General features: G+C 37.8%; 1 protein-coding gene across 1 annotated transcript in view; it reads right to left on the reverse strand.

Annotated features, from left to right (window-relative positions):
- Nucleotides 1–4,950: 4,950 nt before the first annotated feature.
- LOC121874627 (valine--tRNA ligase-like) overlaps nucleotides 4,951–26,613 on the reverse strand; it is a 62,011-nt gene continuing 40,348 nt past the window's right edge. Inside the window, exon 5 of the mRNA XM_042378855.1 lies at nucleotides 4,951–5,327. Within this exon, the coding sequence (XP_042234789.1) occupies nucleotides 5,217–5,327 (111 nt within the window). The 3' untranslated portion in view covers nucleotides 4,951–5,216. The remainder of the gene's footprint in view (nucleotides 5,328–26,613) is intronic.

Consider the following 26,613-nt stretch of genomic DNA (forward strand, 5'->3'; position numbering starts at 1 on the left):
TTGTGACATCCAACCTCTTAACACAGCAAACAGGCGTCAGTCTCTCTCTGTTTTCACTGGAGGTAACATCTTGCTTGAGACTCTCTTCAACTTCGCGCTTTTTTTTCTGTGTTTCCAAGCAAATTATTGGTCATTGAAAATTATTTTACATATTGACAATATATAGTCTGATGCAGTATACTTTAAAGAAAATATTATTCTTTATTTACAGCTAGTTTAACTTTTAGAAAAATACGTGTTGCATTGTTTAGCAGATCAGCATGGGGCCTAGAGATCAAGAAAAGTGATTTCAATCAAATAAAGCAGGAAATAATAAAAACACGAACAAGGTATTAAATCCGTCGCTATGCAAAGAATATGGCATGTAAACATCAGCACAATATGCGACAATTCTTCACTGCTCTAAATTTAAGGGAAGTGAACGTGAGAACAAATCTACAAAGTGTTTAAAGTGAATCCTAATCGTAGAAACTGAGAGGTTACTTATCATCTGGATTAAGGAAAACAGATGAAAAGGTGATTCAGTTTCTGGTGATTTCATTTGTGAAGAAAGAGCCAAGGGGAGATTTATGAACACATTTAAAACCAGATCAACCCCCTGTGGTTCTTCAGGAACAGAATTTGAAGATTACAGACTGTAAAGGCTAGTTCGAAAAAATTTAAAAGAAAAAAGTGACATTTTAAGTGTTGTTAGGCATGGTGAAGCTGCTAGTGCTGATAAAGAAGGGGCAACCAAAGTTTTTAATTAATTTAAAAAACTGATGGAAGAAGAAAATTATCTTCCACAGCAAGTGTTCAATGTTAATGAAACTGGACTGTTCTGGAAAAAAGATGCCCAAAAGAACATTCATCACCAAGGATGGAAAGCCTCTTTACCTGGGCATAAACCCGCGAACCGTCTCCTCTGTTGGCAATTGCCAATGCTTCAGGGGATTTCCGACTGAAGCCTATCTTCTGTCTACCACTCTGAAAACCCCAGGGTGTTCAGAAAGCAACAGAAAGTGGTAAGAACAATGGCAGGTTTGTGGAGATCAACCGTAGGCATGGGTGACAAGACAGTTCTTTAATGAATGGGCTGTTGATGTGTTTTGCCCCTCTGTCAAGAAATACCTAACCACCAATAAGCTTCCTTTGAGCTCTTCTCCTCATGGATAATATGCAAGTCATACCCTGACCTTACCCAGAAATTTGGTATAAATTTGACTTTGTGAAAGTGTTGTTTTTTGCCTCCAAACACTACATCCTCATACAATAATGGACCAGAATGTGATGAGCAACTTCAAGAGATTGTACATAAGAAGAAAAATGTTTAGGAGAAGTGTCATCAGGCAACTTCCATTGATCCTGAACTAACACTGAAACAGTTCTGGAAGACACAATTCAACGTCCTGGGAGAACATAAAACAGTTGTGTCATCATGGCAAAGTCTCCAATAGAACCCTCAATTCTTCATGGAAAGCACTGCTTATTGCATCAGTAGTCCATGATTTTGAGGATTTGAGGATGACTTACAGAGTTGAATGAGGAGATTGTGTCCATTGGTCAGTCATTGGGTCTTAAGAAGTGGAGGAGAAGGATGTGGAAGAGCTTGTGATGTCTCATGAGGAGAACTTTCTCCTAATGACTTGAAGGAACTGGATGAGGTGTACGGGTAGGGGCTGACAGTGGTGAGAGGAAATTGAAAGTGATGACCATATGTCAGCTAAACAGTTGAAAGTGCGGTACACTGGGAAGTTCAGGGGAACTGGCTAGCTTACCCAAGTGGAAAAAAACTGAACCCAACTTTGTGTCATGTTGAGGACTCAGTGGTCTCCTTCTTTAAACATAAGTTAATGGTGAAGGAGAGATGCCCCACAGACCTAATTGACACTTTCTTCAGTAAAGGCAGAGGGAACAAGATGCTAGCCCTCAGCCTTACCACTTCAAGGAGAGGATGTTCATGTGGTGGAGAATCTGTCAGTCAGAGGTTCCTGACATTTTCATGGAAGGTGACTCACCTTCAAGAAGCAGTAAATGCTTCTCCTCCACCTCCACTTCCTTCTCTTCTCCTTCCTCCCTGCACCTCCCACTTCAAATGCATGTCACCATCATCCAGGAGCCTTCTCATACACCTCAAAGTAAGTAATTTTCCGCCATTTTGTTGAAGTTAAGTACTGGAAGAGCTGGAACCAGTGCAAAACCCATTGAAACAATGGTTTCGGTTAACGAACGTTTCGGTTAACGAACGACCTTTTGGAACGGATTGAGTTCGTTAACCGAGGGGCCACTGTATTCAAAATGATCATCAAATTGTAAGAATTCCAGCAACGTAAATTATATTCTGGCCGGATAATTTGTATGAATTTTATGAGCTAAATAAAAAAATTATACTTCACCCGCGTATATGAGTAGATGCACCGCGTAAAATGGGAATTCCGGTTCTGGCAGGGTACCGCGTAAATGTAGAAACGCGTAAAGTGAAACCACGTAAAGCAAGGATTCACTGTATATATATAAATAATAATAATAATAAATTTTAATTTCCTGATCTGTTGACTGGTAAGGTTATAATATACTCATGGAGAGACCTAATCATACAAGAATTAATAGACAGAACAGAGAGCCAGGCATGAAGGATGAGGTACTATGGAGAAAGACAGTCTGTCAACATGGAAAAGACCTTTACCTTTGACCCATGTGACCATAGCCCATGAACCCACTTGGTCTTACCCAATCTTAATTAATTCCCAAGTGACCCACTGTCACATAGTAGCTAACGCATACCGCGTCAAACTTGGCCCATAAACTTACACAGGTTAAAATGTTTATATTGTTGACTATGTATACAGTACTGTACTTATTTTGCTGTTACATTTTCGTAGGTACTTACTCTTAGGTGATGAAACAGTAATGAATTGTGTGTGAGGATTATTCTTTTAATAAATATTGTTTTACTCACCATAAATTGGCTGCATCTACCTGAACTGCAAGCCACATTTTATAAATACCATTTCTCAATTACTCTGCAGGCTGCATGAAGACATGCAGCCCATGGGCCATCTATGCCTGCTTTGCATTATCAAAATAAATAGTGAAGAACTTTAGTGATTCTTTGGGTGTCCATCTGCCAGCCAATGATGCTTTGCTACAAACTGACCCTTAGCTAGGCCTTAGTTGCAAGCTTTGAGCAATAAAATAATTTTTTTAACCCTTCCTCACTTAACGAGGTCAAAATTCGGCTTGACTCACTGGGAAGGAAAAAAACTGGGGATCAGGTGGCCTGAGAGATGGCATGTTGCCATTGCTGCATGTAATGAAACTATAAAAGGTGTGGAAAATCCTTACAATATTCTAATGTGACTTGGAAGTATAGAAAATATAAATATAAAACTATGAAATAAGAAAAATGAAAAGCATAGGTATATATGTGTATGAAGTGAACGTGTGTGGAGGCAATGGGCTGTAACTGCAGTGTCGACTCGCCACCCAGGCACGCTCTTTCTCCCTAATGCGACATCACAGCAGACACATTGCGCAGTGCGGCAGTAGTTGAACTGTGTAATGTCACCCAGAAGATGGTTTGAGTGTGGACGGAACTATTTTTTGTACATAAAATATATGTTACTGTATTTATTGATATACTATGTATCAATTTTATTGTTTATCATAGCAATTATTGTTAATTTTTGACTTATGCAATTGAAATTTGTTTGAATTAAGTTACCCTTATGCTCACTAAATCATTTAATTCTGCACCATATCTTTTATATAGAAGTTTGGAATTAATAAATCAATCATTTAACTTCAAAACTGTTTATAACATAATTTTATTTTTATTAGTTGGGAGTACTGTACTCAGTGTTTACCACCCTGCCATTTGAACCTGTTGTTCGCCATCCGTGCTTTGCTGTTACCCTTTATTTAGTGATATTTAGATTGTTAGGTTTTCTGGGCGCAATCCCATTGTTGAACGAGGAATATTTACACAGGGGGTCCCTGACTTACGAACACTCGCCGATACGAACGGGATTAAACTAGAAATTTACAGTATTTTATTCAAGCGATGAATTATTTTTTACTTTCATTTACAATATTTTGTCATTATTTCTTCTTTTCTCTTAAATTAAGTGATTTTAGATGTATATAAGGACTTAGGCTATGATATACAGTCAGTTCTGCTATAACGCGATAGTTGTGTTCTTGTAAAATATCGTGTTATAGAAAATCGCGTAATAGAAATAACAGGGCTTATGGAGAAAATAGGGTTAGGTGCAGATTACTCGAAATCGAAAAAAATTAGTAGTTAACCTAACACAAAGGATAGCACAGTCTAAATAAGTGTTACATTCATATCTAATAATGAAATCATACAGTAAATGTAACACTTTACCTTGAAAAAATATGAATATAACTTGATGGGGGAGAAGGGTGATTTTGAGGTTGATAACATCGAGCTTCTCTTCAAGTGTTATATCCTTTCTTTTATGATCATCACCGGAATGCGATCACAAGAACGCTTCTTGGAGATATTTTTCTTTACCATATTCACAGTTAATACCACAAGATTGGAGAAATAGTAAGCAAAAATCGCGTTACAGCAAACAAGCGTTCGCGTTATACAAATATTGTTCCTCTATTCATAAATTGCGTTCGAGCCAATTCGCGTTGTCAAAACACGCGTTATAGCAGAACTCACTGTAGTGAGATTTAAAACATTGTTCTTTAAGTACAGTAAGCACATAGCATGTGTTCCAACTTATGTAGAAATCTGACTTATGGTATAAATGTCCTAAGGAACGGAACCCATTCGTAACCTGGGGACCCCTGTACGAGTATACTTCTTGATATGATAAATAACTTCATTTAACAGATAAGACACTCTACTCAAAAATTCACCATTACTTCATACCTATAAATCTGCCACTTTTAGTACACTCCAAAGAGATCAAGGGAAAAAAAAAGGATCCCATAAATTTTTACTCAGATAATCTCTACACATTTTTATTAAATATTGAAAAATATACACCACACACTGGAAATTGGAAACTTTACATCCTTGATTACTGAGAAAGAAAAGTGAAAACAACAGAAACAAAGCTTCCATGGTTTTATAAATCATAGATAAACATTAGTATATAAAACCTAGATAAACATTATTTGGTCAAACAACTGATAAATTTTACCAACTTTCATGAGTACTATTGCAATAATATTTCAAATCAATATAATATGAGCTTTCACTCAGTCTCCATGGCTTCTAGTTGTTTTATAGCATCCTTACTCTGCTCTAATTCAGCTAGTAAGTCCAACTTCTTGGTGTCATTTCTAGCACGAACATCTTCTGGTACCTGCAAAAATGATATCCCTTAGTGTATTTGCTGTATTGACTATTACAATGAATGACAGGTGATAATAGGAAAATGTGTTTGCCCTTGATTCATGCTGGGATAAACTTACACACTACAGTAAACCCTTTCAATACCAGACTATCTCATACAAGCCTTGTCCATTAGTGTGAGAGTTTCCTTTTCCCCCATTCAGAGCCATCAAAAAGCACTTCATATAAGGTATTGAAGGTTGTACACTACAGTATATAGAAATTCAACTTACCTTACCTTAGAACTTGCACTTCTTTCTTTATGCTACCTGGCATAAAGATGGCAATGTAATACCGAAAATTTTGAATATATGGGGGGGGGGGAGATAACACTGCTTATATGAACTGTTTAAAGAAAAGAATTTTTTTAAAATGTTTTTACTGCACTTCAACAACTAAGGTCTGTACAGTATGTGTATAACAAGATAATTAAAAGAATTTTATTAACAATAAAAAAATAAGAAACAGAACTCTCTGGGTTGAAAATAAGACCCAAGTCTGGTTATCAACAACTGTTTTCACCAAGATGATTGTTATTTGCTGTACTGTATACAGTAAAAGTCCAAAAATCCGGATGCCAGAAATCTGGACCACCCGAGAATCTGGACTTTTCGAAAACTTTAAAACTTTTTAAATTTAGCGGGCTTTTGTGGGTTACGTGAATGAATGGCGTTCCTTTAAAAAAATTAATTTACATAATTCTAATAATAAAAGTAATTGTAAATTATAGGTAGCTAATTTTGTTAGTTTTGTAATTAGCTTGTCCTCAAATGTAAAATTTGTGGCACTATAAATCTTTTGTGTGTATGTGTGCATGCCTGAACGCCACAGCGACAACAAGCAACCACGCAATCGCCACTTTAAAACAAGCAATCAAACTGTGACAACGTATGTAATTTTGAGTCCTACTCTTTTCATTTACAGAGTACAAGCCCATAATAATGGCTCCTGAAGTAGATGAACTTCGTTGTGTGAAGAGAAAGAAGAACACATTGAAATTGAGTGACAAACTTGAAATAATTAAGAAACTAGAACGTGATGTGAGCAATACTGATCTAATGGAAACATATGACATTGGAAAGTCTTCAATTTATGATATAAAAAAGGCAAAGAATAAAATTCTAGAATTCACAGCTTCTTCTGAGCCTTACAATAAAATTGCTGAAAGAAAAAGTTTACATTGGCCCAAATTATAAAATCTTGCTAAAGCGTTGCATAAATGGTTTTTGTTAAAACGATCAGAAGGTATGGCAATTTATGGGCTGATGCTTATTGCCAAAGCAAAGTCTTTTAAGGAGCAAATAAACATTGAATCAGAGTGAGCATTTAGCGATGGCTGGCTCAGGAATTTCAAGACTCATCATGGTATTAGACAGTTTGTTTACATTTTTGTCAAGTGTTGACTTTATTTTTCTTTAAAACTGCTCGTTTTGATAAATGAAGCATGCTTTACTTGCTTATGAATAAACTCTCAAAATGTACCTGTTCATCTCTTCTTTATTCCTCCTTAAATTTGAATTTTAAAAGTACTGCCTGAGAATCCGGAAAATCCGAAAATCCGGACCGACCCAATCCCCAAGCAGTCCGGATTTTTGGACTTCTACTGTAGTGTTATATGTAAGTAGCCACAGAATTTGTCTATGAATAAAGAGAAAACAGTACACTGTGCAGTACTATAAAGATAAAATAAGAACAAATAAGTAGGGGTATATTGTATGTGGAAAACGAGCGTATATCTGGGAGCTACAAGCAGAGGGGATGGGTTGGGGGGGACCGTGGGTGGGTGGCCCCCCTCTCTCCCCCAAGATCCATTTAACATGCCTTTATGCAATTTTGCCATAACTCTCATATAATTAAGGTTCATTTGGTGCCAGGGTGGAAACTATTATCTTAAAAGAATCACATTTCCTGAAAACAAAGGCCAAACTGTTTGGCTCAGACAGCTGATAGTCTTAGCTGCTTACCACAATGTCTATCTTCAACATTAAGTAATTAGTACAGTTCAGTTGTGTATTCATTATCACTTAATAAATACTATTGTAGTGTATAGTCTCTCCTCGACTTATGACAGGGTTCCGTCCCGACGACCAGGTTGTAAGTCAAATTGGTCGTAAGTCGAAAAGGTGAAAATAATACATATAAATTCTAAAATCGGTGTCTCTTTTTCTTCTCAGCACCACGAGAACTCTCACTTTTATGCTTACCAGCCATTTTAAAAGGAATTACAAAAGAAAATTTTGTCAGTACACAGCGCGAACACTAACGTCGGTACTAGGAAATACGTACATGCAATTTGAAAAATATTTTATACGATCACGGCGGTCATATGTCTGGGTTGTCGTAAGTCAAGGAGTAACTGTATTTATCATGACTTAATAAATACCATTGTTGTGTATTTATCACCACTAAATAAATACTTATGTAGTGTATTTATCATCACTTAATAAGAAATATTGTAGTGTACACTTCAATTAACCATGCTTGAACGATGATGCCTGGGTGAGCATCAAGTCACCCAGAAGGGTTGACAGTGCTGAGCTGCTACCATAGAATTCCATTGGCTAACGTCGTTCACCATTACTCTAGCGAGATGTATTAGGTTGAGAATTCCACCCCGAATGGTTCTCATTTAACCCATACTTAGGATACAAGGTTCATCCCAACATTACTCTAGATTGCTTGTAAGACCAGAAGGATCACTAAGACTAGCAGCCTCGCTAAAGTTCTTCTGGAAAAGCTGAACCCGCTACTGAGGACATGACCAAAATAGAGTTATGAAGAGAAAAACTTAACTCTGGCCTTCATGTTGAGAGTAATCAAAAAACCCAGGCCGGAAGCCTGAAAAGTTTCGTGAACGAACATAAGAAGAGGGAGAGGGATGGCCACATATATCATGGTATTCAGTACTTGCACGTGTATAATTGGAGAGAGAAAAAAAAAAAAAAAAACCGCGTTAAGTGAATAACAGAACATATGGGATTAATTCCAATAGAACCCAGCCCGACCCCCAAACTCCACTTTTTGAGGACAAATAACTATGTTGTAGTAAAAATTCTATCTTAACTTTATGGTGGCATGAAAAACAAGTACAGTATTACCCCGCTTAACGCGCTTTCACTTAACGCGTTTTCGCATATACGCGGTGCCTTGCCAAAGCTGAACTTTCACTTAACGCGGCATTTTTCATCATATACACGGTGAGTGTCCGGCTCGAGAGCTATTTTTAGATTCGCACCACCCCCCCACCCGCCACCCTGCCTGACTGCCTGTTTTAGCTCATAAAATTCATACAAATTACCCAGCCAGAATATAATTTACATTGCTGGAATTCTTATAATTTGGTGATCATTTTGAATATAAACAACATATATTTTGCATTAAACATACAATTTTTAGATAAAAATTGTTCTCTAGGTAATTATGTTATCTTTTGTCCAAAATATATGACATTTATATTCAAAATATTCCTGGTCTTACAAGGAATCCAGCAATGTCAATTATATTATCCTAACTTTAATCTGAGGTATTATTTAATACTAAATGTTAAAAACTCTTGAATGGAGGATTGGTGGGGGGTGGGGGGAGGGTTGGGACTGACCACGCGGTTGGAAGAGGGGGGGAAAGCAAGGTGGGGTACTTTGATTGACAGATAGTGTCGTGAAGAATATTTTTTTTTTTTTATTAACTGAAGATATTTGTTTTAGCTCATAAAATTCATACAAATTATCCGGCCAGAATATAATTTACATTGCTGGAATTCTTACAATTTGCTGATCATTTTAAATATAAACATCATAGATTTTGCATTAGACATACAAATTTTAGATGTAAAGTTTAATCTGAGTAAATATGTTATCTTTTGTGAAAAATATATGACATTTATATTCAAAATATTCCTGGTCTTACAAGGAATCCAGCAATGTCAATTATATTATCCTAACTTTAGTTTGAGGAATTATTTATTACTATACCTGGTTTTCCCCCAAAAATTTCTCAGAGGGAAGAGCCAGTGAGTGTAGTGTGAGAAGAGGGGGAGGGAGTTGAGTCCATTATTTGAATGGACATTAACTTGGCGACTGTATTTCTCTATTTCTCTTAAGTATTAATTGTGTGCATGTACCATCATAAAATTAAGATGTTATTTTTACTACAACATAGTTATTTGTCGTCAAAAAGTGGAGTTTGGGGGTCGGGCTGGGTTCTATTGGAATTAATCCCATATGTTCTGTTATTCACTTAACGCGGTTTTCACTTAACGCGGGACCCTCTGGGTTCAATTGACCGCGTTAAGTGGGGTACAACTGTAATATAGAAGAGGTTAGGTTAGGAAAGATAAAGGTTAACATAGGAAAAATAAAGAATAGGTTAAAAAACGAAAATTTTTGAGGAACACTCACGGTAGTAGAAGAGATGGGTCGGCATACGGGGATGGAGGCTGGTTCCGAGGCAGAGGGCAGATTACTGCCCCTCAGGTGAATCACCATTACTAGGTGAATCACCATTACTAGGTGAATCAATATCACTGTCACTTACAGTTGTTATGGCTTCCCTGACAAATCCCTCAAAATCAACTTCACTATCACTGGCTTGGGCTGGCTGTGGTGGGTTGCGGGCGAAGAACTCGGTTATGCTTTGCTGACGGCTGGCTTTGATGTTGTCATGATACACCGTGATGTACGGCTCCATAGCCTGCACCAGTCGGGTATGGAAGACGTCATGGCGTTCATCGTCAGTGTCGCGGGAAACGATGGACTTAATTTTTTCTGTTAACTCTATGAGACACTTAATATCACTATGACTTAAACTAGGTTCTTCGGAGAATGACGCACCTTCTTCCTCCTCTTCACTGGCGGGTTCTTCTTCCAACATCTCGTCGGCAGTTTTGGTTTAGTGCCGCTGGGTCCAGGTAAGGAAAGGTTTCTCTCTGGGGGTGGTGGTCCGGCGGAAGCCATTTTACGGAACAATGGATGCGCGTTAACCCGGCGTGGCCTTGAGGGATGAAACTGCCGCGGCTAGGTCAAGCGTCGTCTCTCCTCCCTCCCTCCCTCCCCGGGGTAGTCACGTCATAATACTTTAAGCCAATTACAGCTAGCAGCAGAGGGGGGTAGGGCTGCATGGCCAATCACAGTCCGAGACGTCATATGACGTCAGTGATAACGCAACAAAGACACACACTGCGCAACCTTACCGCGCCGCTTACCCAAGCGGAGGGAGGAGGAGGGAGAGGCAGGCAGGCAGGCGGGCGGGTGGGTGGCGCGTGGGCAAAATCTAAAAATAGCATCCGAGCCGGACACTCACCGCAAGAGAAAAACCCGCTATAAAAGCCAGCTAAGGGCGCACCGCGAAGAAGGTAAAACGCCAATGAAAGCGCCGCTAAGCGGGTAAAACTGTATATATGCAAGTAATCACCGTAAAGATCCAGAGTATGTTGATAATCATAGCAAAGAAGATTACGCCAGACCATTCACCCTGAAGATGTGAATTACACGAAAGCGCGGAACTCTGTGTTTTCTTCTTTGTGGTTATCAGCATATATATATATATATATATATATCCAGAAATTTCAGAGTAATTTCAAATGCCCCGCCATGAGTGATACTGAGCGTTCAAGGTCATCTGAGGGGAGGGAGCGCTGCCTGCTCGTAGCGAGAGACTGCGGAACTCGGCCTATATGATATTAAATGTAATTTACCGAATTAATAATGATGCGATTCATGAAGTTAAGGGACTATTATTGAATTTGAAATTATTATAGATCGTTTAGCAGTCTGAATAATGTTACGGGTGTCCCAAGGAGTTATTAGTTAGGCGGTAAATATATCACGTAGACCTAAGCTAACGCCTTGAGGAGACGCGACGCTGGCTAGGCCCAGTCCCGGAGAGCATTCACACAGACAAGACGTTCCGCGCGTCCATCAGAAATAGTCACGTGGCCTAGTCACCTGTGCTGCGCTATTGCAGTATAACAAGTAAGTCTCATTCGATCTCAGACAGGGTTAGATAGGGCAGTGATAAAGTAAACTAGAGCTAACAGTGAGTTCATTTCAGGGTTTCCGTCAGAACCCACGGAGTTGATTGGAGTTGACCGGAGTTGATTGGAGTTGACCGGAGTTGACTGCGAGAGATTGACTGCCGTTGATGATTGAGGGTGGCGATTGTCGCCATTGGACCGATCAGTGTAGGCCTGTCACTGTTTAGCGGGGTAGCAAAGGATCTCTTGAGTGAACGAGTGCTCCCGACAACTAAAACGACACGGGACCAGCATCGGCAGTGGGTGATCAGTTCTTACCACTCCGGTGCACAACACCACGTGTCCCGAGCAGCTAGTGAAACCCTCTTGCTAACGGGAAGCTAAAGTTTCTCTCAACTGCACAAGGTCTGATTGGCTCACTCTCGTCCTGCCCATGGACGCACTGGGAGTACACTGAGGCTATCTGAGTATATTAATGGTCACACACTGAGACCGTGAGTCTAGGACTCTAGGAGATACCTAGAGGAACATTTTATCTTCATTATTACGGGTGTAGTTAACACCACTCCTCAGACTGATATTATCTTGACGTGTGTAGTTAATATTTCTTAAATAATTTTGATAATATTGTTTTGAATGTTTGTGCCATTAAGTGGAACCAGAGTGATACTGTGATTGATTCTTTTAATGCATCTGATTGTTCTTCATAATTCTGATCTCAGGTATAACCTTGTTCCCCAGAGTAGTGGTTAAGTTAGGTTAGGAAGTGTGCATCTGTTGGGGTGCTATAATTTTGTTGAGTGCCCTTAAGGCCTATTCATTGTAGAGTATTTAATTTCTCAAATTTTATTACCATTTCCTCAGTGACTGATACTATCTTGTTGAGTGTCCTTAAGGCCTATTCATTGTAGAGTATTTAATTTCTTAAATTTTATTACCATTCCTCAGTGACTGATATTATTTTGTTGAAGACCCTTAAGGCCTATTCATTGTGGAGTATTTAATTTCTTATTTTTTAGTACCATTTCCTAAGTGACTGATATTATTTTGTGAAAGCCTTAAGGCCTGTTCATGTGGGCGAGCAACATTTCTTAATACTTCAAATTTATTGTTGCCTGTGTTTCTAATAATTTCTATGTCATGTATAACTTTTATTCCCCAGAGTAGTGTTTAAAGTTTAAGTTAAGAGGTGCGCATATTGGTGTACCATTATTTGATTGTGTTTGTAGTGTTGGAGGGAATATAAGTGTCTAAATTTTACAGTGTGTCTCATTCATCCCAGTCACAGACGCTATCCTTCCACGGGTCACGGACAGTTCATTTTGTGTAGTAGATTTAAGTGTTCTTGTGCTGGTTCGGGATTTTTCTCAAAGGGGCGCTTCCACTGCCTTTACCATCTATTAAATTTTAATAAACCCCAAGTCAAGTGAGAAATTAAAGTCCAGCAAATTCCGACCGGTTACATATATATATATATATATATATATACATATATATATATATATATATATATATATATATATATATATATATATATATATATATATATATATATATATATATATATATATATACAGTAAAAGTCCAAAAATCCGGATGCCAGGAATCCGGACCACCCGAGAATCCGGACTTTTCGAAAACTCAAACTTTTTAAATTTAGCGGGGGCTTTTGTGGGTTATGTGAATGAATGGAGTTGCTTTTAAAAATTAATTTACATAATTCTAATAGTAAAAGTAATTGTAAATTATAGGTAGCTAATTTTGTTAGTTTTGTAATTAGCTTGAACTGAAATATAAAATTTGAGGCACTATAAATCTTTTCTGTGTATGTGTGCATGCGTGAATGCCACAGCTGCACAGCGACAACAAACGACCACACGATCGCCACTTTAAACAAGCAATCAAACTGTGACAACGTATGTAATTTTGAGTCCTACTCTTTCCATGTACAGAGTACAAGCCCATAATAATGGCCCCTAAACTAGATAAACTTTGTTGTGTGAAGAGAAAGAAGAACACATTGAAATTGAGTGACAAACTTGAAATAATTAAGAAACTAGAATGTAATGTGAGCAATGCTGTTCTAATGGAAACATACAACATTGGAAAGTCTACAATTTATGATATAAAAAAGGCAAAGAATAAAATTCTAGAATTCACAGCTTCTTCTGAGCCTTACATTAAAATTGCTGAAAGAAAAAGTTTACATTGGCCCAAATTAGAAAATCTTGATAAAGTGTTGCACGAATGGTTTTTGTTAAAACGATCAGAAGGTATGGCAATTTCTGGGCCGATACTTATTGCCAAAGCAAAGTCTTTTAAGGAGCAAATGAACATTGAATCAGAGTGCGCATTTAGTGATGGATGGCTTAGGAATTTCAAGACTCGTCATGGTATTAGACAGTTTGTTTACATTTTTGTAAAGTGTTGACTTAATATTTCTTTAAAACTGCTCGTTTTGATAAATGAAGCATGCTTTATTTGCTAATGAATAAACTATCAAAATGTACCTGTTCATCTCTTCTTTATTCCTCCTTAAATTTTAATTTTAAAAGTACAGTTGTACCCCACTTAACGCGGTCAATTGAACCCAGAGGGTCCCGCGTTAAGTGAAAACCGTGTTAAGTGAATAACAGAACATATGGGATTAATTCCAATAGAACCCAGCCCGACCCCCAAACTCCACTTTTTGACGACAAATAACTATGTTGTAGTAAAAATAACATCTTAATTTTATGATGGTACATGCACACAATTAATACTTAAGAGAAATAGAGAAATACAGTCGCCAAGTTAATGTCCATTCAAATAATGGACTCAACTCCCTCCCCCTCTTCTCACACTACACTCACTGGCTCTTCCCTCTGAGAAATTTTTGGGGGAAAACCAGGTATAGTAATAAATAATTCCTCAAACTAAAGTTAGGATAATATAATTGACATTGCTGGATTCCTTGTAAGACCAGGAATATTTTGAATATAAATGTCATATATTTTTCACAAAAGATAACATATTTACTCAGAATAAACTTTACATCTAAAATTTGTATGTCTAATGCAAAATCTATGATGTTTATATTAAAAATGATCAGCAAATTGTAAGAATTCCAGCAATGTAAATTATATTCTGGCCGGATAATTTGTATGAATTTTATGAGCTAAAACAAATATCTTCAGTTAATAAAAAAAAAAAAATATTCTTCGACACTATCTGTCAATCAAAGTACCCCACCTTGCCTTCCCCCCCTCTTCCAACCGCGTGGTCAGTCCCAACCCTCCCCCCACCCCCCACCAATCCTCCATTCAAGAGTTTTTAACATTTAGTATTAAATAATACCTCAGATTAAAGTTAGGATAATATAATTGACATTGCTGGATTCCTTGTAAGACCAGGAATATTTTGAATATAAATGTCATATATTTTGGACAAAAGATAACATAATTACCTAGAGAACAATTTTTATCTAAAAATTGTATGTTTAATGCAAAATATATGTTGTTTATATTCAAAATGATCACCAAATTATAAGAATTCCAGCAATGTAAATTATATTCTGACCGGGTAATTTGTATGAATTTTATGAGCTAAAACAAATATCTTCAGTTAATAAAAAAAAAAATAATTCTTCACGGGTAACAGATGGTCGGTCGGTCGGTCCCTCCCTCCCCCCCACCCCCCACCAACCGTCCCAAGGAGATGTGTGGGATAACCACTAAATTTTAATAAATAATACCTCAAACTAAAGTTAGGATAATATAATTGACATTGCTGGATTCCTTGTAAGAACAGGAATATTTTGAATATAAATGTCATATATTTTGGACAAAAGATAACATAATTACCTAGAGAACAATTTTTATCTAAAAATTGTATGTTTAATGCAAAATATATGTTGTTTATATTCAAAATGATCACCAAATTATAAGAATTCCAGCAATGTAAATTATATTCTGGCTGGGTAATTTGTATGAATTTTATGAGCTAAAACAGGCAGTCAGGCAGAATTGGCGGAGTGGTCGCCCGAATCTAAAAATAGCTCTCGAGCGGACACTCACCGCTAATATGATGATGAAAAAATGCGCGTTAAGTGAAGATTCAGCTTTGGCAAGGCACAAAAAGCGTATATCTTGACAACGTTAAAGTGAAAGCGTTAATGAGGCCAATACTGTACTGCTTGCTGAAAATCAGGAAAAATCGAAAAATCAGGACCAAACCCAATCCCCAAAGCAGTCGGTTTATAGATTCTACAATATATATATATATATATATATATATATATATATATATATATATATATATATATATATATATATATATATATATATATATATATATATATATATATATATATATATATACACACAATCGCCAGTTAATATCCGACGAACAACGTCCATGCCAGCCGTCCGTAGCCCCCCAAAAGTAGCGCCTGCTGGGCCACCTCCGGCCCCCTACTTGAGAACATGATGATCCTCCCCGTACTGGTCAGATATTATGTGTTAAGAATATGCTTCCTTAGAAGCTTTTAAGCATTTGCCTGAGGTGAAATGTTAACCTTACATCAAAGGATAAAATCTTTCACCTACAATTGACAATAACACCCACATTGCTGTAATCAGATATGTCTAATTGCCTCAACGTTGCAACCCCAGTTGCAGTGAAATTTAATTTCAAATTCTGTGGCATTACTAAAAATAGTAAAGTTTTGCAAATTGCACTCTAAGATTAAGAGAGAAAAGCGGAGGAGGACTCAGGCGTCCTGATGATGTGAGAGAGAAAAGCGGACTCGTGTGACGGGGACCAAATAAAAAGCATAGCTCGTGTTTTGTGGACTACAGTGATAGCGTATCCTTTTTTCATCACTGCTTAATAAACCTAGCCATGCCTGTATGTGTTTATGATGTTACCAGAAACATTATATATATATTTAATGGGTATAAATGGTTGTATGCAAATGGGAAGTTTGGGGTTGGAGTCTTGGGTGCCTGGAACCAATAGAATAAATCCAAGTTCTATACTTCCGTTATCGTGAGGTCCCAATTAGGCGTATTAAGCAAGGATGACTATATATACTTGTGACACTGGCCAGTTAGCTTCTGGTGTTATGGTACAGGGTACCAAGTGACAGCACTAGGATCCGCTTCACTCTATCAAGGAATAAGCAATTAAAATTTAAATTGAAAAAAAAACAAAAAACATTGAATAAATTATCTTACAAGAATCCCTCAATGTAAGTTATATTCTTGGAGTCGTTTTGGGTGGAAAATTATAAAGAAGAGCTTAGTCCTTAATGTGTGATAAAGAGAGAAACACGCGAGGCAGGCCTTCAGCGCCAACTTTAATAAAATCTTATCTCCAAATAAATAAACAAACAAGCATGACCTTCTGTCACCTCACCTCCACGCCCCTCCCCTCCTCCCACCACCCTCGTGTTCAAGATAAAGATTGAAGTGATTTCTTTATATTTTTATTTTATATAATATCTCAGACTAAGTTACGATAATATAATTGCAAATCCTTTAAGGGCCAGAATTAATTTGAATATAAGCGTCATATATTTTGTCAAGATATAAAAAATGTAGTACATTAGTGTACAGTACTATGGTACATTTTATAAAAAAAGTTTTCAACGCTGTATTTTTTGGAGATTTACATAAATTTCTTCATTTATTTCACCCATTTACATTCCACACCATACTAAAGCGTAAAATAAATTAGTGCAAAGCTGGACTGCATGTACTAATTTGATTCTGATACTAAAAGTATTATGTCTAGTATGAATTATGTTTATATTCAAATAAATCAGCATCTTACAAGAATCAGCAATGTTGAATTATATTCTCCTAGGTCATATCACTGGCATTTTAAAATGAGAGAAAGCTTAAATAGGACATTAAATAAACACTGAACACCTTCCTCAAACTTATCACCTCAACCCCCTAGCCCCTGCGTTGGGTGGCAGGCAAATCAGTCCCCCAGCCAGCCGGCTTTTGAGCAGTTTTTATCTTATATAATATCTCAGACTAAAGTTAGGGGTATAATTTACATTTACTGGAATCATACAGAACCAGCCAATAATTTGAATATAAATGTCTTATATTTATTAAGAGATAAAATTTTGTGCATTGAGTGTGCAATACTGTAATACATTTTTATAAAAAGTTTTTCAGCACCATATTTTTTGGTGAATTTACATAGATTTCTTAGTGCAAAGCTGGGAATGCACATGTACTAGTTGATTACAGTACTAAAATTGTTTTGTCTAGAGCAAATTATAGCATGTTATATTCAAATTAATCAGTATGTTACAAGAATCCCAGCAATGTTAATTATTTTCACCCAGGTCATTTTCACTATTTTTTATAAGAAAGCTTAGTCACCTAAGAACTGATAAATATACATCTTTTGCGTTAGACCTGGGCCTGTGCCAACTGTCCAAAGCGTCACTACCTCCCTCCCCGCCCCCTCGCACCCTCTCTCTCCCCACTATCTGCCCGGCGTTGCTGGAATCCTTATAAAACAGTGAATAATTTTAATATAAACGTCATGTATTTTTGCACAAGAGATAAATTAATCACCTGTATCATATTACACAGTAATCTGAAAACCGATTTAGAGTGAAAATGTATATACTGCGTATATAGTATTCCACCACATACACATTTGGTTAATGTCGCGTTTCCAACAATATATCTAGGACGTTAACGGCATGACTGTATGTATATATATATATATACAGTAATTACCCGCTTACGCGTCAATTGAACCCACAGGGTACGCGTTAAGAACAACAGAACATATGGGATTAATTCAATAGAGACTGGCCCGACCCCCAAACTCCCTTTTTGACTGACACACAACTATGTTGTAGTAAAAATTTTATCTTAACTTTATGATGGTATGCACACACAATTAATAATTAAGAGAAATATCAATAATATTAGGTTTTTTAACACTTGCATTAGTAGAAAAAGATGGCGCTGCGGATGGGGGGTTGGTTCGGCAGAGGCAGATTATTGGCCCTCACCTGTATCCTTGTATCACTATCCACCACAGGGCTTGCAGGGCCTCTTTGTCAAACCTCAAAGGCCATATAAGTCCATATCCTCACTATAATTATCACTATCACTGACTTGGGCCGGCTGTGGGTGGGTGGCGGGTGAAGAACCGGTAATTTTTGATGACTGGGCGACCTTGTGCGCATCGTACTTGCCGCTTTCCGAATATGATGAAAAATTCGATTAAATGAAAGTTCAGCTCTGGCGAGGCACGCATTATATGATAAAACAGCGTTAAGTGAAACCCGGCGTTAGGCGGATAATACTGTTGTGTATGTATATATATATATATGTATATATGGTATATATATATATAAATAAATGTGGAATTGTTATCTAGGTATATGTTGATAACCGCAAGGAAAAGAAACATGAAAGCACTTGGGGAACTTGTGAATATATATATATATATATATATATATATATATATATATATATATATATATATATATATATATATATATATACATATACAGATCACATTACACTCTGATTATGCCTCCTTACTTGAGTCAATAGGACCAGGGTCGTGTTAAGTGATCCAGCTAAGTGAACAACAGAACATATGGGATTAATTCAATAAAAACCAGCCCGACCCCCAAACTCCCACTTTTGAAGACACATAACTATGTTGTAGTAAAAATAACATCTTAATTTTATGATGGTACATGCACACAATTAATACTTAAGAGAAATAAATACAGTCGCCAAGTTAATGTCCATTCAATAATGGACTCAACTCCCTCCCCTCTTCTCACACTACACTGCTGGCTCTTCCCTCTCTGAGAAATTTTGGGGAAAACCACTAAATTTTAATAAATAATACCTCAAACTAAAGTTAGGATAATACAATTGACATTGCTGGATTCTTGTAAGACCAGGATATTTTGAATATAAATGTCATATATTTTGCACAAAAGATAACATATTTACTAGAAAACATTTTATCTAAAATTTGTATGTCTAATGCAAAATATATGATGTTTATATTCAAAATGATCATCAAATTATAAGAATTCCAGCAATGTAAATTATATTCTGACGGGTAATTTGTATGAATTTTATGAGCAAAACAAATATCTTCAGTTAATAAAAAAAATATTCTTACAGGGTAACTGATGGTCGGTGCTCTCCCTCACCCCCACCAACCGTCCCAAGGAGATGTGTGGAAAACCACTAAATTTTAATAAAAAATACCTCAAACTAAAGTTAGGATAATATAATTGACATTGCTGGATTCCTTGTAAGACCAAGGAATATTTTGAATATAAATGTCATATATTTTGCCAAAAGATAACATATTTACTAGAGAAAACATTTTATCTAAAATTTGTATGTCTAATGCAAAATATATGATGTTTATATTCAAAATAATCCTCAAATTATAAGAATTCCAGCAATGTAAATTATATTCTGCGCAATTTGTATGAATTTTATGAGTTAAAACAGGCAGTCAGGCAGGGTGGCGGGTAGGGCAAATCTAAAATAAGCGTCTCGAGCGGACACTCACACGTATATGTGGAAAAAATCCGTGTTAAGTGAAAGTTCAGCTCTGGCGAAGGCACGTATATATGCATAGTTAGAATAATACTGTATATATATATATATATATATATATATATATATATATATATATATATATATATATATATATATATATATATATATATATATATATATATATATATATATATATATATATATATATATATATATATATATATATATATATATATATATATATATATATATATATATATATATATATATATATATATATATATATATATATATATATACACAGTAGTACCCGCTTGATCAGCATCAAACACAGGGTGCCGTGTTATGAAAAAACCGGCTAAGTGAACAACAGAACATGGATTAATTCAATAGAAACTGGCCCGACCCCCAAACTCCACTTTTTTCGACACAATACTATGTTCTGAGTAAAAATAACATCTTAATTTTATGATGGTACATGCACACAATTAATACTTAAGAGAAATGAGAAATACAGTCCTGAAGTTAATGTCCATTCAAATAATGTCAACCCACTCCCCTCTTTCTCACTACACTGCTGGCTCTTCCCTCTATGAAAATTTGGGGGAAAACCACTAAATTTTAATAAATAATACCTCAAACTAAAGTTAGGATAATAGCCTACAACTGACATTGCTGATTCATTGAAGAGAATATTTTGAATATAAATGTCATATATTTTGCACAAAAGATATATACCTCAGAGTAAACATTATATCTAAAATTTGTATGTCGAATGCAAAATGCGTGTTTATATTCAAAATGATCAAAATTGTAAGAACAGCAATGTAAATTATATTCTGGCGGGTAATTTATGAATTTTATGAGTTAAAACAGGCAGTCAGGCAAAGTGGTAATTGGGAGCGAATCTAAAAAATAACTTTGAGCGGACACTCACAGCGTATCATTAGAAAAAACCAGATTGGTAAGTTAAACCTGGCGAGGCACCTGAATCTTGGTAAAAACAGCGCTAAAACCGCGTTAAGCAGGTATACTATATATGTATATATATATACAGTCAACCCTCACTTTACGCGGTTAATGTAACTCACAGGGTACCGCGGAAAGTGAGAAACGCGTAAAGTGAATAACATAACATATGGGATTAAATGAAATAGAGACCAGCTGACCCCCAAACTCCACTTTTTCCAACACAATACCTATGTTCTAGTAAAAATAACATCTTAATTTTATGATGGTACATGCACACAATTAATACTTAAGAGAAATAGAGAAATACAGTCGCCAAGTTAATGTCCATTCAAATAATGGACTCAACTCCCTCCCCCTCTTCTCACACTACACTGCTGGCTCTTCCCTCTGAGAAATTTTGGGGGGAAAACCAGGTATAGTAATAAATAATACCTCAAACTAAAGTTAGGATAATATAATTGACATTGCTGGATTCCTTGTAAGACCAGGAATATTTTGAATATAAATGTCATATATTTTTCACAAAAGATAACATATTTACTCAGATTAAACATTTTATCTAAAATTTGTATGTCTAATGCAAAATATATGATGTTTATATTCAAAATGATCACCAAATTGTAAGAATTCCAGCAATGTAAATTATATTCTGGCCGGGTAATTTGTATGAATTTTATGAGCTAAAACAAAAATCTTCAGTTAATAAAAAAAAAATATTCTTCACGACACTATCTGTCAATCAAAGTACCCCACCTTGCCTCCCCCCTCTTCCAACCGTGCGGTCAGTCCCAACCCTCCCCCCCACCCCCCACCAATCCTCCCTTCAAGAGAAAGAGTGGGTGAAAAAAATAAATTTTAACATTTTGTATTAAATAATACCTCAGATTAAAGTTAGGATTATATAATTGACATTGCTGGATTCCTTGTAAGACCAGGAATATTTTGAATATAAACGTCATATATTTTGCACAAGAGATAAAATACTTACTCAGAGTGAACATTTTATCAAAAATTTTTATGTCTAATGCAAAATATATGATGTTTATATTCAAAATGATCATCAAATTGTAAGAATTCCAGCAATGTAAATTATATTCTGGCCGGGTAATTTGTATGAATTTTATGAGCTAAAATAAAAATCTTCAGTTAATAAAAAAAAAATATTCTTCACACGGTAACAGATGGTCGGTCGCCGGTCCCTCCCTCCCTCCCTCCCCCCCACCCCCCACCAACGTCCCTACTAGATAAATGTGTGGGAATACCAGACTGTTTACCTTTTTAGTAATAAATAATAAATCAGACTAAAGTTAGGATAATATAATTGACATTGCTGGATTCCTTGTAAGACCAGGAATATTTTGAATATAAATATCATATATTTTGCACAAAAGATAACATATTTACTCAAGAGTAAACATTATATCTAAAATTTGTATGTCTAATGCAAAATCTATGATGTTTATATTCAAAATGATCATCAAATTGTAAGAATTCCAGCAATGTAAATTATATTCTGGCCGGATAATTTGTATGAATTTTATGAGCTAAATTAAAAAAAATTATACTTCACCGTGTAAAGGGGTACACCCACCGCGGAATGTGAGCATCCTGGGTTCTGGCAGGGCACCGCGTAAACGTGGAAACGCGGAATGTGGGACCGCGTAAAGTGAGGGTTGTATGTATGTGTATATATATATATATATATATATATATATATATATATATATATATATATATATATATATATATATATATATATATATATATATATATATATATATATATATATATATATATACTGTATATATATACTCATTTCTACATTTACGTGGTATCCTGCCAGAACAAGAATTCCCACTTTACGCACTGCATCTACTCATATACGCTGGTGAAGTATAATTTTTTTATTTAGTTCATAAAATTCATACAAATTACCCGGCCAAATTATAACTTCCATTGCTGGAATTCTTACAATATGATGATCATTTTGAATATAAACATAACAGATTTTGCATTAGACACAAATTTTAGATCTAATGTAAGAATGTTGTTTACTCAGAGCAAATATGTTATCTTTTGTGCAAAATATACGACTTGTATATTCAAAATATTCCTGGTCTTGCAAGGAATCCAGCAATGTTAATTATATTATCCTAAATTTAGTCTGAGGTATTATTTATTACAAAAAATATAAATATGCTGTTTTAACCCAAACATTTCTCTAGTAGGGAGGGAGGGACCCAGCAAGCGTGGGAAGAAGGGGGGGGGAGCCGTAGGTGGGGTATTTTGATTGACAGATAGTGTTTGGGTGAAGGATATTTTTTTTATTTACTGAAGATAATTCTTTTAGCTCATAAAACTCATACAAGTTACCCGCCAGAATATAATTTACATTGCTGGAATTCTTGCAATATGATGATCATTTTGAATATAAACATCATAGATTTTGCATTAGACATAGAAATTTTAGATCTAATGTAAGAATTTTGTTTACTGTAAGAATTTTGTTTACTCAGAGCAAATATGTTAGCATAATGTTATCTATTTGGTGCAAGGAAAAGTTTGAGGTATTATTTCTTACTATACCTTAAAACCTAGTGTTTTCACCCAAATATTTCTCAGAGAGGGAGGAGCCAGCAAGCGTGGGAAGAGGAGGGGGGGGGTGGGGGGGGGGAGTTGAGTCCATTATTTAAATGGACATTAACCTGGGACTGTATTTCTCTTAAATATTAATTGTGTGTGCATACCATCATAAAATTAAGATGTTATTTTTACTACAACATAGGTATTGTGTCGGAAAAAGTGGAGTTTGGGAGTCGGCCCAGTCTCTATTTCAATTAATCCAATATGTTCTGTTATTCCATTTACTCGTTTCTCGTTTTACGCGGACCTCTGCGGGTTCAATTGACTGCGTATATCGGGGTATTACTGTACAGTAGAGGAGGGCGAGATCAAGTCCACAATGGTCCGGTCATTAGGTAGTGACCCTACTAATCTTCAAAAGCACTGCAGCAGTTGGTAGTCAGGTCAGAGGGTGAGAAGGTTGGGTCAGCTTACCCTCTGACCTGACTACCGACTGCTGCAGTGCTTTTGAAGATTAGTAGGGTCTCTACCTAGTGACCGGACCATTGTGGACTTGATCTCGCCCTCCTCTACTGTATATATAAGCCTTGTTATGTATTTCTCCTTAGTCTGTACTCACCCCTGAAGATGTGATTTACACGAAAGCGCTTGGAAACTTCGTGTTTTCTTTTTTCCTTGTGGTTATCAGCATATACCTGGATCACGCGCACCTACAGTGAGCTTACATGTGGCTCAATGACCGACCCTCCGCCGACGATGGACATAGGGGATTCCCTTTGTCTCCCTGCCCCGTTGCGCCTTCGTCATCTCGCCTTTCCTCGGGACTTGCCTCTGAGCACACAGACAACCTGGTTCTTCCGTCACTGCTCTCCACTTCGCCTCCACCGAGGTCCTACAGCCGTAATAGTCACCACACAAATGGACGAGACGGTACGCCTGCTCACTCAGGTGGGCTTTCCTGCTCCCCGGGGGGAGGTGATGCTGAAGTTCACCACCATCACCCCAGAAACTCGTCGTAACAAGGTAATGGTTTGCCACGTACCCTGGGAGATCCCTATCGATGATCTTCGCCCTCTTCACCCACAACTACTGGACATGGAATGCAGCATCAACCTGGTCTCCAAATGTCCATCCAATTCACAACTGTCCTCTCGACCGATTTATCGGAACCCCAAAAATCTGTGGTCGTTGCCAAGCGTGGAAACGCCGCACCTGGGAGTGCACGAGGATGGTCGCCTGCGGTTTCTGTGCAGGTCCTCACGACACAGTGGAATGCAAATCGAAAATTCAGAACAAAATCCCAGTTATTCCACGGTGTGTCAATTGCCATGGCAGTCACCACACCTGGAATGCCAATTGCCCAAAGCGTCTCTGGGACTCGCCCGGGGAAAACTTACGTTGTACCACTGCCCTCGTCTCTGACGAAGCCCCTGTCAACCAAACCTCACTCCTTCCTATCCACCACCGCCTCTTCCATCCACCAAGGATTTCCCATTGATCTCCTCTCCTCTACCATCACCCCGACCACCCTTCCTTTCTCCCCTCCCTCCCTCTCCCTACCGTTCTTGGAACAAGGTCGTTGCCGGCCCTGCCACAGTCACCACCACCTCCTGCCCACCTGGACCCCAGCTGTCCTTCACCAGCACCACCACCTCTTGCTCACCTGAGCCCTCACCTTTCCTCCCCGTCACCACCACCTCCTGCCCACCCGAACCTCCGCTGTCTCCCACCAGCACCACCACCTCTTGCTCACCTGAACCCTCACTGTCCCTCTCCATCGCTACTACCACCACCACCTGCCCAGTCGGGCCCTCGGCAATCCTCGCCGCCACCTCCAGCTCCTGCACAGGTACACCAAGTTGGTTCTATGGAAACAATCACTCTCCGTCTGGATCGCCACTCCAAGCAAATCAACCTTCTCTCTGCCCAACTCGACTCGTTTGTGAAAAAAATTTCGACATTGCAGAGGCAACAACAACTCATTCTGGACACCCTGACCCAACAGGGGCGCACTTTGCAAGCCCTGGTGACCCGCCTCCTTCCATCTCCCGAGATGGAGGATCCATCCCTCGCTCTCCCACTCCTCCCTCTCCATTTTTCTCAATAGAATTTGGTACCTCCCCCAGATCCCTGTCTAGCCCCACTGACTCATCTCACACCGGAGGCCGTTCCCTCCTCTTCTTACAATGGAACATCCAGGGACTTAGACCTCGCCCAGTTTGTGCTCTCCCATCATTTAGATGTTGCTCTACTTCAGGAAACCATCACAGATGATGTTACTCCACTCCGCCTCTCTGGCTATACTGTTTACACCCTGCCTCGGTACCGTGGGCAGGCTCGTGGCCTCCTCACCCTTGTGCGTAACACCATTCCATCTGTTTGTCTCCCTTCACCTGATTCACATGGACCCCCGTCTGAATTACTTTCTGTCTCCCTTACTCTTGGTGACCGGACCCTTCGTGTAGTCAATGTTCATTTCAAGAGCAATTCTCTGGACCCCCAGGTTCTTCATGACCTCCATGATGGGGTTCCCACTATTGTTTTTGGCAACTTTAATGCCTGCCATCCCACTCTTACTCCGGATCATCCCACGCCATGTACCCTAAACGGATCACATCTCTCACAGTTTCTTAATGGGGATGATGATTTTCGCTTTCTTTGTCCTAACAATCCTACTCGTCTCCCCCATAGTTTCCTTGATGTTGGCTTACTATTGAACGGTCATACCTCCTTTCATCCTACCATCTGCACCGAGCCTGCTCTGTATAGTGACCATCTTGCGGTTACTACCCATCTCAGGCTCTCCTTCTCTGCCTCGACATCAGCTCCTTATCGATCCCCTCGCCTTCGTCTCACACAAGATGCTGTTCCTTCCTTTGCCCAATACCTTTCTACCTGGGCGGATTCCTATTTTGTCCCCCAGTCCCTTGACTCTTACAGTGCTGATTTTGTTGATGCCGTGTATGACTCTGTCAATCGCGCTACCCCTCCACGCCCTCCCCGTCACCCCAGAAGTGCCACCAACTACTGGTATCGTATCCCTGCCATGAGACATCTCCGGCAGGTAACCCGTGATCTCCACTCTGCCATACGGAGGTCTCGCTCTCCAGAGGACTGGGAAGACTTAAAAAATTGGTGCTCCTTTGCAACTCAGGAGCATCGTTGGATTCGTG

Source organism: Homarus americanus, unplaced genomic scaffold (assembly GCF_018991925.1).
Source record: "Homarus americanus isolate GMGI-L3 unplaced genomic scaffold, GMGI_Hamer_2.0 scaffold34360, whole genome shotgun sequence".
Taxonomy (NCBI): domain Eukaryota; kingdom Metazoa; phylum Arthropoda; class Malacostraca; order Decapoda; family Nephropidae; genus Homarus; species Homarus americanus.